This window comes from Cavia porcellus, unplaced genomic scaffold (assembly GCF_034190915.1).
Source record: "Cavia porcellus strain 051 isolate PalLab524CR breed Dunkin Hartley unplaced genomic scaffold, mCavPor4.1 scaffold_32, whole genome shotgun sequence".
NCBI lineage: Eukaryota > Metazoa > Chordata > Mammalia > Rodentia > Caviidae > Cavia > Cavia porcellus.
The window spans coordinates 41,146,780-41,161,136 of NW_026947515.1; the positions used below are offsets into that span (position 1 = coordinate 41,146,780).

At 39.4% G+C, this 14,357-nt stretch overlaps 1 protein-coding gene across 12 annotated transcripts in view; it reads left to right on the plus strand.

Annotated features, from left to right (window-relative positions):
* Positions 1-14,357, plus strand: part of Map2k4 (mitogen-activated protein kinase kinase 4) — a 118,361-nt gene that overhangs the window by 58,819 nt on the left and 45,185 nt on the right. For 9 of the 12 annotated variants that reach the window (XM_063242129.1, XM_063242130.1, XM_063242131.1 and 6 more), the window contains one exon: positions 1,308-1,482. The exons of the other annotated variants lie outside the window; for them this stretch is intronic. In XM_063242129.1, coding sequence (XP_063098199.1) covers positions 1,308-1,482 — 175 coding nt within the window. The remainder of the gene's footprint in view (positions 1-1,307; positions 1,483-14,357) is intronic. 12 annotated transcript variants of the gene reach the window in all.

Below are 14,357 nucleotides of genomic sequence, written 5' to 3' on the forward strand. Positions count from 1 at the left end.
GGTGAGACAGCAGCGTTCTAAGTTTGAGGCAAGCTTGGAACACAGTAAGACCCTGTTTCAGAATGTGTTACATACATGTATCAGTCCCCTACAATGAATGTAATTAATGTGTACTGCAAACATATACTAATAAAAGTAAAAAAAAAGGCGAAAAAAGAAATTCTGATCATTCAGTATGTTCAAAAGACTGTATATGTGTGTGTATATATACATAGATATATATGTATATGTATAGCACTGCCTAGATTGCAAAATTGATTCAGATTTTTCCTGCACACAGGATTGTGAAGTGTGTTGTGTATATATGTGGGGGAGAAATGTAATTACTTACAAATTTTTCATTGGGTTGACTTTTATATAGTTAGAAGTTAATATTTTGATCACCAGATTGAGATTTTGTAGGTGATATTTATTTAATGCAAATCTGTAATAAAGTTAACTATTTTTTCCTTGAGCAACTCACTTTTTGTCCGTTGCCCTACATATTGAAAACCCGAAAGGTTAAATTTTTAATAGTACATTACAGTTGGATTTTCACCTAATTATTCATGGTATTAGCTAGAACAGTGCAGTTTTTTTTTGTTTTGTTTTTGTTTTTTTTTTAAACAGAATAGTATATTAAGGAATAGTTCCCAAATACTGCTGGAATCCCCTGGGTTTTTTTTGTATTCAGAATTGAGTGTAGGACCATAGGCTTGCCAGTCAGTTGCTTTTGCCTCTGAGCTACATCCCCAGCCCCCACCTGGGTTTTTTTTAAGAATACTGCTTTCTGATTCCTGTCCCCAGATACTTTAATCTAATTGCTATGGGATGATATCACTGCGCTTTAGAATTTTAAAAAAAAAAAATCTCTACTTGCAGCAAATTTTGGAAATAGCTTTTCTAACTAAAAATTGAGGCCCTGAAATAATTAATGTGGGGCAAAAGAGGGGAAGCCTTTTTTTTTTGGAAATGAAATTTGCAACTGTTATGATTCTCATTTGATAATACATTTTTGCAAGTTTCAAAGCTCCAGTATTTGGGAATGAAAACTGACCAACAGCATTAGCTTCATCAATAAAGGGAAATTAGAATTTATGAATGTCACTGCATTTGTGTCTACTGGCTACCTAAATTTAGTTTTTTTTTTTAAATTCATTATGTAAAAATATAAGATGACATAAGCAACTTCAAAAACCTGGTGGTCAGACTATTTAAGTAACTTATGAGAAAACAGAGTTTCCCACACAATGATCAGTATTAGCTAAAAGAAAAAAGTTGAAAACCTATTTAAAATGTGGAAAAATTGCTTCCCAATATTTTAACAGAGAAAGACTGAGAACACACAGCATTGAGTCATCAGGAAAACTGAAGATCTCCCCTGAACAACACTGGGATTTCACTGCAGAGGACTTGAAAGACCTTGGAGAAATTGGACGAGGAGCTTATGGTTCTGTCAACAAAATGGTCCACAAACCAAGTGGGCAAATAATGGCAGTTAAAGTAGGTGATGCCATGATTATTTTTGGTACTTTAATCCATTAGGTGATTTTTATTTTTATTTTTGTGGTACATCACTTACCACTGTTGTTGTTTTGTTAATGTTTCTGATAAATCTGGGTGTTTTAAAAATTGCTTCTCTGAATTCCTGGAGGGTGTTTGTGTAGAGGTAGTTTTATCCGTGGTCCGTTTCCTCTCTCTGGAAATATGAGTGTGTGAAGTGCGCATGTTCATTGCACTTTTGGCATGATACGTTAACAGGTTTTAAAGTTCCGGCCCTTCCACTGCCAAGGTGAGTCCAGGCTGGGCGGCTGCACCCCTGGGAGCAGGGCAGTGCTGCTCTGAGCCAGGCGGGAGCTGGAGGAAGAGGCAGCGCACTGGGCTGGGCAAGGTGCGGGGCTAGGGCTAACAGCAGTCTTACTGAAGGTTTCCTGGAAACCACACACATGCTGTTGCCACTAACCTCAACCTTACTCGGTCCTGACCGGCTCGGCTTCTGTTTGTTTATTTCATCTCTACTCAGTACTGCCCTGTTCCCTGGTTTTAAAGTTGTATCAATATGCATACCTTGTGATAATGCTGTCACATTCTGTCCTGCTGTAAGTGGCATGCCACTTAATGTGTTTATTTAATTGAAAAAGGCCAAAAATGGAGATTGGGCTTTTGTACCTAACAGGCTGACATTAATGCCTATGATGAACTGGTGGTGTTCATCTGACTCCTACTGGGTTTTTGTAATTGTACTTATATGCTTGTACAGGTGTTTACAGAATATTTGGTCTATGTAAGATACGTCAGGAAAATCAGCAATGTGGGAGCATTTTAGGAAAAAAATAGGGAAAAATCAAGATGGAACCATACCTTCCATGAACTTAAAATGAGAGGAGGGGCCTCAGTGTTCTACTTGACATTTGGAGATGGGTTTCTAAAAATATTTTCTGTGTAGTGGTTTGTTGTGAACAAAATCCTACTGTAACTATTTGATCTCCTTCATTGCTGAGCATTTATTCTTTGCTGCTGAGCCATATAAAGTAATGTTAAGTTAGTGATAGGGAAATTTTTATGAGTCTGTCTGTAGGTTCTTTTATTGTATATTTCCAATATAACTGAGAACTATAGACTTACCTTAGAGAAGGATATTGAAAGAGTTTTGCCCTAGAATAAATCGTAGGATTATAGGATGGAAGGCCAAATTGGGGATGTTTACCTCCTTCCCCTGTTACAGCTTCCTTTTTCCTTTCCCAGTGCATGAGAAGAAAATTCCAATCAGCTCCTCATGCGCCATCAGTGCCCTCCTAAGCACCACCTCTGGTCAAGGTTATGTATGTCCCATACCCCATATCCAGGCAGAGGAGAACCCAGACTGCTGTCGGTTATGGGCTTCTCTCCACATCCTTGGAATAAAGGCCACTTTTACTTTTTCTTATATTCTGCTCCTTTATTGCGCTGAACAACTCTTTAACTGATATAAATGTGCTCAAAATTTTGCATGCAACCTATGTGTAGACATTTAAAAATGTACCTCTGGTCTGGATTATCTATTGAGAAACAACATTGTTTTCCTCCTTGGAATATGAAATGATGTGTGTTATTTTGTATTAACTGCAGTGTAAGTGGGAAGAGTCATTGGGCTCTTCTGCGTGAGTGTTGCGTTGTCCTTATGTACTATTTGTGTGACATCCAGTTTGTCTAGGGCTGAAGAGAAAATTTTCTTATAGAGATAAAGCTCTAAACTTTTCTCTGAGGTGCAAGGGTTGGGGGGACACATGCCTTTAAAAAGTTCTTTTGACCATAAATTGTTTTAGTAATATGGGTAGACTTTGACCATATTTAAAAGTTTTTTAAAGGTGTAAAGAAAATACTTCATTTTGACACTTAATACAGTCTCAGTGATTAATTTGATTGCATTTGGAATTTCATAATACTCAAATTTTGGAGGAATTTGAGTGAAAATAGGGAATTATTATCTCACATTCACATTCTGATTTTATTGGTGGCTACCAAGAGCCCCTTTCGAAATGCTAATGCTACTTCACCTGTTAAGCAATGCTACAAAAGGCAGTTATGGGAACAGGCTGGTCACTGTCAACTCTGTACCCTACAGAGGAGCTATCTTTGTTAGTGAAATACTTGAGCCAGCATAGCAGTTTGGGATAGGGAAGGGTGACGGAATGGTATGTCAGTCAGCTGTAGAGAGGCTGTATCATTGGATTCCATTAATACCAGAAGTGCCTTGATACATGTTACAATTTGATACCCGTTAATGACTATTGATGCCTTTTTCTATGACTTTAAAAACACTTATTGTTGGTTTCTTCAGAGAAGCATAATATTCCACCACACCTCACAGCATGTAATTTCTCATCATGTAGGCACATAGGCCCATTTGACAAGCGTAATTATACAGAAGCAGTGTGTGATTAAGAAGAATTTAGATTTGATGTGTGACATTTAGAGGAATGGTAAGACAGTGGTTCACACTGGTGACATCTTTCCATTTCTGTTGGTGAAATAAAACACAAAGTAGCTCTGTGTTAGCATTGTAATATACTTTTCGGGAATATAGGAAGGCTTAGATGTTAAGCCTATCTTGAAAATTATTTTAAGATTTACGTGCAGTAGCTGTAGAAAAGTGAACTGTACACTTAGCCTGTTTTATTCTTTTTATGATTACATTTTTTATTTAGTTTTGCAGAAGCCCTTCCTCAAATTTATTTTTCCACACAGAAGAAATGTTTGAAAAGGTGATTTTCTTATTTACTAGAAACACTTATCTTAGACTTAATCACTTTACATGCAGTAAATCAGACTCAACAAGATAACACAACATTGTATATATAAAATACTCAGAATAATTTCTTCATGTGTAGCTTGCGGACAATCTTCCAGGCTACCAGTGAGGTTCTGTGTTAGGACCTAAGATGTGGAGGCTTCTGTCTTCTCAGTTTTAATTGCACAGACCTAAGAAGAAGGCTGCTGCCCTCTGGTGGGTGGGAGGATATTAGTATGCTGTCTCCTGCGGACAGAGTGAAGCTGTAGGTCTGCCTGGGACAAAGCTGTTATGACCACTGTGCCTCCTCCAGCTTAGGGGACACTGTCAACTTTGACTTGATAGTGACTGGATTTGGATCATCATCCTCTACAAGTAGTACTTAATGTTTCATTTTAAAATTTAAATGCGTTTTTAAAAACTGATACATAAAACATTAAAATTGTTTGCATATATGGGGTAATGTTTTGATACATGTAGACACTGTATTTATGTATTTATTGGAAGGTCTACTGGGGACTGAACTCATGACCTTGCGCTTACCAGGCAAGTGCTTGAGCTGCTGAGCTAAATCCCTGACCCTGTATAATACTTAAATCAGGTTAAACATACCTACTCAAACATTTATCATATCTTTATGGTTAAAAACATTCAAAGTCTTTTAGGGTAAAGTACATTATTAGTGGTTACCCTGTTGTACAGTAACACAGCAGAACAGCTCTAATTTAGTGCCCATTGATCAGCCTTTCCCCTTCTATTCTGCTCTCCTTTCTTCCCATTCTTTGGTGCAATCGCCTAACTTCTATGGGGTTAACCTTTTTATATTCCACATGTGAGTGAGATCATGCTGTACTAATCATTGTGTGCCTGACTTATTTTACTTAACACAGTGATCTCCATTTCCTTCCATATTTGCATGACACACAGGATTCCACTCTTTTTTATGGCACTGGTATTTGTGTACATTTTGTTTATCCATTGATGGGTAGGTTATTTCAATTTCATAGCCATTATACATAGTTCTGCAGTGAACATGAGGATTAATGCCCCATTTTGCATGATTGTGGGATAACCATTGAATGAAAAAAATGAGACATGAATAGTCATTGTCCTCTAAAAGTTATGTAGGTATCTCTGAGTAGCTGTCTCGAAGGACTGATTGTCTAGGTTCATTATGTTCTTGAAGAGAAAAAATAAACTGGGCTTGTTTTGTGAAGCTGTAGTTTTTATTTCTCAAGTGATTTTCCTTGTCTCTTTCCTAGTTACTGCTCAGTTTCTAATTCTTCTATCTACCTCCGCCTGAATCTGCTTACAGTAAAGCTTACAGGCTTGGTATTATAGCTTCTCTGTTGTCTAACAGTCATGTTGTTGTTGGGTAGCATGCTTCTAAAAGTGGCTCACTAACTAAATGTTACTGGGTTCTGGGTTGCTCACCTCTCCCTCTGTAGTTAGATTCTAGGTTCTTCTTATTGTCAAGCAAAGAATTGGATGAAACAAGAAAAACAGCCGTGAAAAAGGTTATTTGAGAAAGTCAAAGTGAAGAGTGAGGGAGAAACTAGTTCTGCAGAGCACTGACCAAGCAGAAGGAGAACAAGCAGCGGATGTGGTGCACACCTGTCATCCCAGCACTCGGGCAGGTACCTAGAGTTCAGGGTGAGCCTGAACTACAGAGTGAGACCCCAGCTCCAAGAAAGAAGAGAAAGAACGGGCAGTGAAACCGCACCCTGGAGAGAGCAGGCAGGCTGCCATGAGGACTGTCACCATAGCAAGGTCTTGGTCTCTGTGTCATTTATACTGTCCAAATCTTGAAGAAACCTGCAAGAGCTTCTACATAGGGGTCCTGAGAGACAGCGCTAGAAGTCCACATCTCAGGCTGACCTCGGGAATAGGCCGTCCTGTTGAAAATATGCTGAGTTCTTGTGAGAAGTCCATGTGCAGGGTTGTGGGAACTGTTCTGTACACACATTCTGGGATTTCTATAGAGTAGATCATGCCTACTTCCCCAGCCAGTGTTGCCACACTCTAATCTCCTGTGTCACTGTCACACTGATTTACTGGTGCTGTGCATTCCTTTGGCATGTTTGAACACAAAACAGGTGACAATGGAAGAGAAGAATGCAAGTGAGAGGGAGCGGAAGGGACTGAGGTCACTGCTGCTGAAGAGGGCAGCCAGTGCATCTGGCGTTTCACCTGAAGGGTTAATGCTGGAGTAACGGTTTTGTGTCATTGGAGAATGGAACTCCTATTTGATCTGTAGGCAAAGATGGGAGGATGTTAGGACTTCACTCCGGATCACTGTGATGACTTTTGTCAGTCAGACTGGCTGTGTAAGTGTAGGCACTTAGGCCAGACTGGGTTAGTCATGCGATCTGGTATGTGCAGGCTTTCGGCTGCTTTCTTACCATTGGTGATCTTTCTCCCTTCTCTTGTTCCTTTAACTCTCAGCAGTTTTAAGTGTTTCCGGTCCTGCCTAGTCATTTGATCTGTGATACGGATTTTAACTTTAGCATCCTGAAGGAGTAAATTACTTTGCGGACGGTATCAGCAGCCCACAGCCCAGCCTTTCCTTGAGCAGTTTTGGGCTCTCTTCTGGTAGGTAGGCCTCCTTCACATAAATGGGAGGGCAAGTAAGAGAAGTCAGGGTTTGAGAGAGTGTAAAGTGGCTCATTTTCCACCACTGTAGGGACCATGCCACTTGTATCAGAAGTTCTGGTGCTGAGTGATTTTGGTGGGGATTGTAATGGTGAATAAGAATTGGAGGAGATTCATTTTAGTGTGTATATATTGATCTTGTGTATTACTCTGAAAGCACTAGGATATTTGACAGAGTTGGCCATAACTTGGAAAAGCTCCTTTTTGATTTTATATAGGGGGATTTGTTAGGTAAAGTGACGATTTTGGATTGTCCAAATTGCTGGTGGAATGTAGAAGTTATGGCTCTGTTTTTTAACAGAGAATAGGTTCCATTATTTTATACATTTGTTTAATTGGCCAGATGATGTGGCTTAATTAAGAACTCAATTAAGCCCCCTTTTATGCTTCCTAATGTCACTTTACAACCATGTTGTTTCATATAAAAAAGAGTAAGTGGAGCAATACCAGGAGTGAGCAAATTGCAAGCATATGACTCAGTTACTTTCCAGTTAGCCTTAGTTTCGAACTTAACTGTTGCAGTAGTTAATGGTTTTCAGATTGTGGGTTCTTTCTAGTAGCAGAATTGTATATGGAACCAGGTAAATAAAATAGATAAAATGAGTACTCTTGTGCTCGATGAAGAGAGTTTGAGGCCCTTGGGATGTAGCTCAGATGTAGAACATATGCTTAGTATGTGGAAAGCCTTAGGTTTAATCCCTGGCATGTACACACACACATGCAGTTTAAGAAGCAAGCTCCCCACCTACCCATACATGAAGTCAGTGTTAGCTTAGAGAAAGCATTAAGGATCCAAATAGAACAGCTTGCAAATGGTTGCTGTTGGTGAATTTTAGCCACTGTTTATTTCTGAACGTAACACTGGATATCCAGTTTTGAAACCTGCTACTATTCCTTGGTTAGCCTAACTGAATTGTGACCCTGGAGTGTAGTTCCATAGTTTTCTGGAGGAGAACTATCTCCTCATACCTTATGCCTCAAGGGAGACATCTGAACTAATATTTGACATATTTTGTGCATATTTTCTGTCATTGTGTGTTGTCATGCCTCTGAAATTGGTTTTATATCAGATTTGTACTGTTGTGTCTTTATTGTAATGGGCACTGAGGCAAAGATTTGTCATTTGTGATTTTAAGCTTTAAAATTTTCGGTGCTAAGATTCATATGTTCTTTGGATGTGCATGGCACATCATATAAAGAAGAAGGTGCCCCCTTATCATGGGTATATAAGGCTTGTTCCATTATCTTTGTTTCAGGGCAGGTCTTCTCATGATATAATGTAACATAAACTTTTTGAACTGATCTCTGATAGTGCATAGTACAGAATGCATAAAAGGGATTAATTGAGATTCATTAGGCCTAGTGAGAAGAATGGGAGATAATCCTATGAAGTAATTTGGCTGATACACAACTGGGAATTCATTACATTGATTTCAAAGATTTGGATGACTTTATAGTTAAGAATCAGCATTTTGGAGCTGGTTGTGGTAGCACACGTCTATACTTGCAGCACTTGGGAGACTGAGGCAGGAGGATTGGTGATCAAGTCCCAGAGCAGCCTGAGTTACAAAGTAAGTTCAAGGCCAGCCTGAGCTGTGTAGGGAGAACCTGTCTCAAAAAGATGGGCTAGGGGGAACAAATCAGCATTCTTTCTTCTGGCCTTAGTAAAATCATATGCTTTTATAATTTAAAGCAATTTACTTAACAGATACTGTTTGTTATTTTTAGACACAAGGCAAATTTGGCATCTGTGATCAGCATTCCAAATACTGCAGCTTGTTTCGTTCTGTTTTGTTTGAGACAGGGTCTTGCCACGTGGTTTAGGCTGGCCTTGAGCTCACCATGTACCCCACGTACTGGCAGCAGTCCTCCGGCCTCAGCTTCTTGAGCGCTGGGGTTACAGCCCTGCGCACCATGCCCTACGTGCCTTGCTTTTGTTTCACTCTCTGTTAATACTGCCATCTGCTTTGACCTTAAGGATGATATCATGGTATGTGATGGGGATTTTTGTGATCTTTGTGATCTAGGGATGATCTTCCTGCTTTTCTAGGATTCAAAATCTTTGTTTGAAAATCAGAAAAATTAGAATTCCTTGGGTAACCCATGGCCCAGAGAAAAGTGATATCATGTATTGATGTGCTGTGTTGTTTCTGGGGTTTTCCGACTTTACCTGAGTACAGCATCCTGGACCAGTTGTGCTGGGAAAGCAGCGGGTTTATTTGTAAGGGTCAGAATAGCGGGGACACGGTTGGATCTGAGTGTGTCCTCTTTTGTATTTTTGACAATGCTAACTTCAGGCGAGCAGGACATTTTAGCAAGGGATTTTTAATGAACAAGAGTCTACTTATGGCATAGCAAATTGGTGCCTGTAGAGCACAGGAACTGCACACCTTTCTTGTTTTTGTTTTGATGTTGGAGATTGAACGTTAAACCTTGCTCGAGCTAAGGAATGCAGCCTGAGTTACAAAGGAACTCCTAGCTACAACCTTAGTTCCTAACACATGTAAAATGTCGCTATTATATTAGGATAATTGTTTTCATCTTTTAATTTTAAGTTAATTCCTTTCTATTTTGAGTCTTTATTATATCACTGTCTTCTGCAGAGAATAGTTGCACCTAAGATCCCATGTGATGTGTTTGCTCAAGTACCGGTTCTAGAATTTCTGCATGGGTTATATTTACCAGTGTCCACTTAGTATAAAAGGTGGACACCTGTTATCCCAAGGGAGCAATCACTGTGTTTTGGTTATGAGAGTGGTTGTCCTAGCCATCAGCTAATTTGGCAAAGTATTTGACAGTTGCTTGAAATACAGAATACACATATTTTGGTAACCTTAGATGACAGTGGCTACTTATATAAAAGTGAGCCATGTGCCCTGAATATGAGCTGAGTGATAACAAATTGTACATAGCTTTGCTAAACAGTAAATTAAATATCTTCTGGTGTTGTGACTTTGGTTGGTAATAAATTAAAATGACACTTTGCCTTGATAATGGATAGGTTTCTGGTAGTTTATGTCATTTTATTATGTGGCCAGTGTTCTAATCAGTGCCTGGAATAATCTCTAAAGCCTGACACTGACACTCTGTATAGTTACTGAATGCATCGCCCTGCAGAATTTCATTATATTCATGCCCTACTTTCTGATCAGGGAGCTTGCCTCTCTTTCCCTTTGAAATGCTCCTAACTTGGTCTAAGCAGCTCAGAATATACCTGTGCACGTGGAATATGAGAATCCCACTTAACCTGTACTTTGACTGTACTGCCCTCTACACCCTCGGCTGAGCGTGCAGGAGCCTGGGAAGAGTGGGGCACGTGAGGATTTAGAAATCTTGCCTGCTAGGCCTGTGAGCGTGCTTTTCCACAGCAGTTTCCCCGTTTCTTCTGTTTCTGCACATCATCCCCTCCCCATGCATTCTCTCCATTTCAGAACAAACATAGTGTCACTTTGAATTGACAGACATTTTATAAATTTGTTTATGTTGCTGTTTTCAAGCCTGTACACGACAGCTTAGTCAGGCCTGTTCTAGGCTCCTCAGTTCTTGATTCCTGCTGCGTTTGCTGATGACTCCTATCCTTTTTGTTTGGGATATTCAGCTTCTAGGAACTGACATCTGTCACACATGTTATGGAACTACTGTTCTTAGTCAAGAGCATATATGGCTTACATGTTTTTGAATGTATAATTGCCTATTTTGCGTTTCTCAAAGCAGGAATGGGATCAAGTTGTACACACACACACACACACACACACACACATTCATATTTTCTCTCTCTCTGTCTGTGTCTCTGTCTCTCTTTCTCTGTGTGTCTCTCTCTGTTTCTCTGCCTCTCTGTCTCTCTCTCTCATATACATGTACAACCACACTGTTCAAGAGATGTCATCTGCTTACCTTTTCTCATAGGTTGGCTTAGCAGGAATAAAAACTCTGTGTTGATCTGCTGAGCATCATTTAGTAGTCGTATCAGAACAAGCAGAAATCATAAATGATCATTTCAGGCAGCCTCTGCCGTCTTGCTGGGAGTGCGTACCTGACCTTTCTGGCAACTGAAAGATTTCTGAGGATCCTGGAGATGTAAGACTTAACTCTGAATCAGAGTGCGTGGCAAGAACCACTGTCAGCATCGGGGGGTCATTTTTAAGCACCTAGGCAGCGTGCTCCTTGGTGACTTGCTTCGGAGGGCTAACCCTGTATGCATTCCTTATTTGGCTTCCTCTCAGTTCTGTTCTGAACATTGCCTGCTCAGTTTCCTTTCCTTTCCTTTTTGCTTAACTTTGCAAATCACTGTCTTTTCCTTTATTTTCTCTCCCTAAATCTCTTCACCCCTGAAAATAATTTTGGGAATGGAAGGGGGTGAAAGCACTGTTGTGTGTTAAGTCATCACATGTTAGTCAGAAGGGGTCACTTAGTTTTCCTTTAGAGTATACCTGCTTATTACTGTCATCCTGTTTCTTTTTTCTTTCTGCCCTTCCCGTCCCTAAATTCTTCTGGGGACTTAATTTTATTGGTTTCTGTTAGCCCTTTGCACTGCTGCAGTGTGCCTTACTCTGCCTGAAAGTTCCTTGTGTGTTCTAGGGTTAATTTTGTCAGAGGACCAGTAGACTGTGTGTGGGAGTTGGGGTTGGCAGGGTTAGACTCGAGTGTAGAGACTCACATGGTCAGCATGAAGAGCTGCTCTAGAGAGACCAGTGTCAAACTGGAGGACATCTAGGACACATTTATGTAGGTGTTTTAACAATAAAACAGTGGAAATACTTAATACTTTAAATTCATGCAGCTAAAATGAGGTATTCCACGAGGCCAGGTATAAAGTGTCAACGTTTAAAAATACCAGTAACTTCTTAGTGCTGTATTGCCCAGAAGTAAGACGGTAGCCTTTTAACAACTTGGAATTTGAGCTATTTCTATATGATTGGGACTGTTCTCAAAGTGGACACTCCTGTGTTTTGAAATAAGGTTGGGGAGGGCCGGAGGATAATTTCTATTTTAACTTGTTAACATTGTTAACTTGTCCTATGGGACTTGTTAGCTTTTGACCACTGTAACCTACTCCATATAGAGTTCCCAGTAAGTGAATTTTGTGTTTGTTTACTCCAGCTAATAGCATGAGTTAGATTGGTAGTTTGGAAAAATGAAGCTTCATTTCTAAAAATTTAGTCTTATATACTACTAGTCCTAAATCAGAGAACTGAGAATTTGTTTTTGTATGACTCTAGGTGGGGTCATTTTGGCTTTTTGATGCTGTTTTTATTGGAATTTACCTACTTCTAAAGTTTTATTAGGCCTACAGACAACATTCAATACAAATGTGGGTGCTTTAAAAAATCTTTTATGCTGTTCATGGTAGTGCATGCATGTGATCTCAGTGACTTGGAAGGCTGAGGCAGGAGTAGTGCAAGTTTAAGGCCAGTTCGGCAAGCCAGCCAAGGCCCTGTCTCAATACAAAAACTGAATGAAAGGCCAGTGGGGGGGCACTTGCCTATATGAGCAGGACCCTAGGTTTCCATCTGAGCAGATGCTCTTAGTGTCAGTGCATGAATTCTTCACTGGAAAGCAGTTTATATCCGTGGGTAGGAATTCTCTTGTTTTTGGTGGGGAGCACTGGCGGGTGGGTCCAGGGTCTTCACACCGAACTGTCCTCAGCCCTTCTAAAAGTTTATCTGCTAAGTACTAACTTGCCCAGGCTGGACTCAGACTTCTCATCTTCCTGCTTCAGGCTACCAGAGCGCTAGGATTATAGACATGGCTGTTACATCCAACTTTGTTTTCTCTTTAGATGTTTCATCTACATTAAATTCAAATAAAATAAAACTAGAAATAATCCATTTTCAAAAGAGATGCGGTTTTTAAGAAAGTTTGATTGCCATGAGAGCATGAAGTGACTTCAGCTAATAATATGCGTGCGAGAGCTCAGTCAAATAATGAAGAAAAAAATGGTTTTGAGTGAGTATTGATACTGCACAAAAAGGAAGCTTACTCAAAACGTGAGATTCTTGAGTTGACTTTTAAAAACATTTTATAGTCACTTGTGAACTTTTCATCCATTTTGTAGGGAAACAAGAAAAAAGAATTTGCTGAGCCGAAATACATGAAAGCCATACTAATTTAAATTTATAATATAAACAAAGTAAGTTTCTTAGAAATTAAAAATTTATCAATATATTTGGTTCCTGACCATCAGGACTGAGAACAAATTTCAAATAACCTAATTACTTCAGCTTTGCTCTTCTGTGTATTTCTGTGCTCCTTTATTAAGGACACAAAAAGGGCAGAGAATGGATGTTTTCATTGATGATTGGTTCAATTTCACATAGCTTTGCTACCTAATATTAGAGGATCCTGACCTTACTTATTTCAAATCTTAGAAGTCTTTCCTGTAGCTATTGCTTTGATTTTTCATTAGAAAAAAATTACTGAGTTTTGTTACTATTTACTGTTTTGTTACTGTTTACTGCCTATTATTAAATATTGAGTTAGAATCATTAACTTGATGTTACTGTTATAGGTGTGTACCCTCTTTTGGGAGGGTCCTTTAGGCCTTTTGAATTAGTTTATTAATAAAGTGCTCATATATGATAAATATTGCAATCCAGTCTTTAAAGTTCTTAAAACTTTAGCAGTGTTTGCTCATTCCACAATATTTCAAGTGCAGTATTATCTGCCAGCTACTTTCCTGTGCCCCACCAGTCATTGAGACAGAACATTTGGAGAGTTTGAGGAGGTACTGATTAGTGGAAAAGCATCCAGGAATATCACCAGTTTCACGTTAGACCAGTAGCCTATCCGAACCCTTCTGTGTTCTGTTTTGTGCTAGAAAAAGCATTGAAAAGCCTTTTCCATCTGCAGAGATTTCCCTGCTGTGTGATCATCTCAAAAAAGAGAACCATGCCAGGAACTCTTCCTTCCTGCACTCTGGCTGGAGGCAGCTCTGTCAGGGACCGTCTCTGTCACGATCAGTCAAGTGCAGGTTCAGTCGGGCCTCTGTGGAAGCAGAGGTAGCGTATATACTTCCTGTGACTGCAGCAGGGTTTTGGGAGTTGTACAAAAGTTGTACATAGGTAACTGTTGAGTTTTTAACTGTTACATGCTTTTGAAGAGTTGGAATGTAAACATTTATAGAAGGGTAAATACACAAAACCACATAACCAGTTTACGAAAACAAAAGCTAGCAAAAAGGGCACAACTTGCAGTGTAAAAGAGAAAACGTTTACCTAGAAATTTTCCCTAACCAAGTCATTTGCACTTGTCGCTACATACCAACGTTGTCTTTTAAATTCAGGGAACACTCAGGGAACACGGGCTACTAAGACCCTGAAAAAATAATCACCTTTTAAATACGTGGTTTCATAGCCATACTTTCAAAGTGATTATTTAAACAGGAATAAATGCGTTTAGAATGATTACAGAAATTATTGATGTTATGTTTTAAAAAAACAAAAATCTCTGAGCTGTC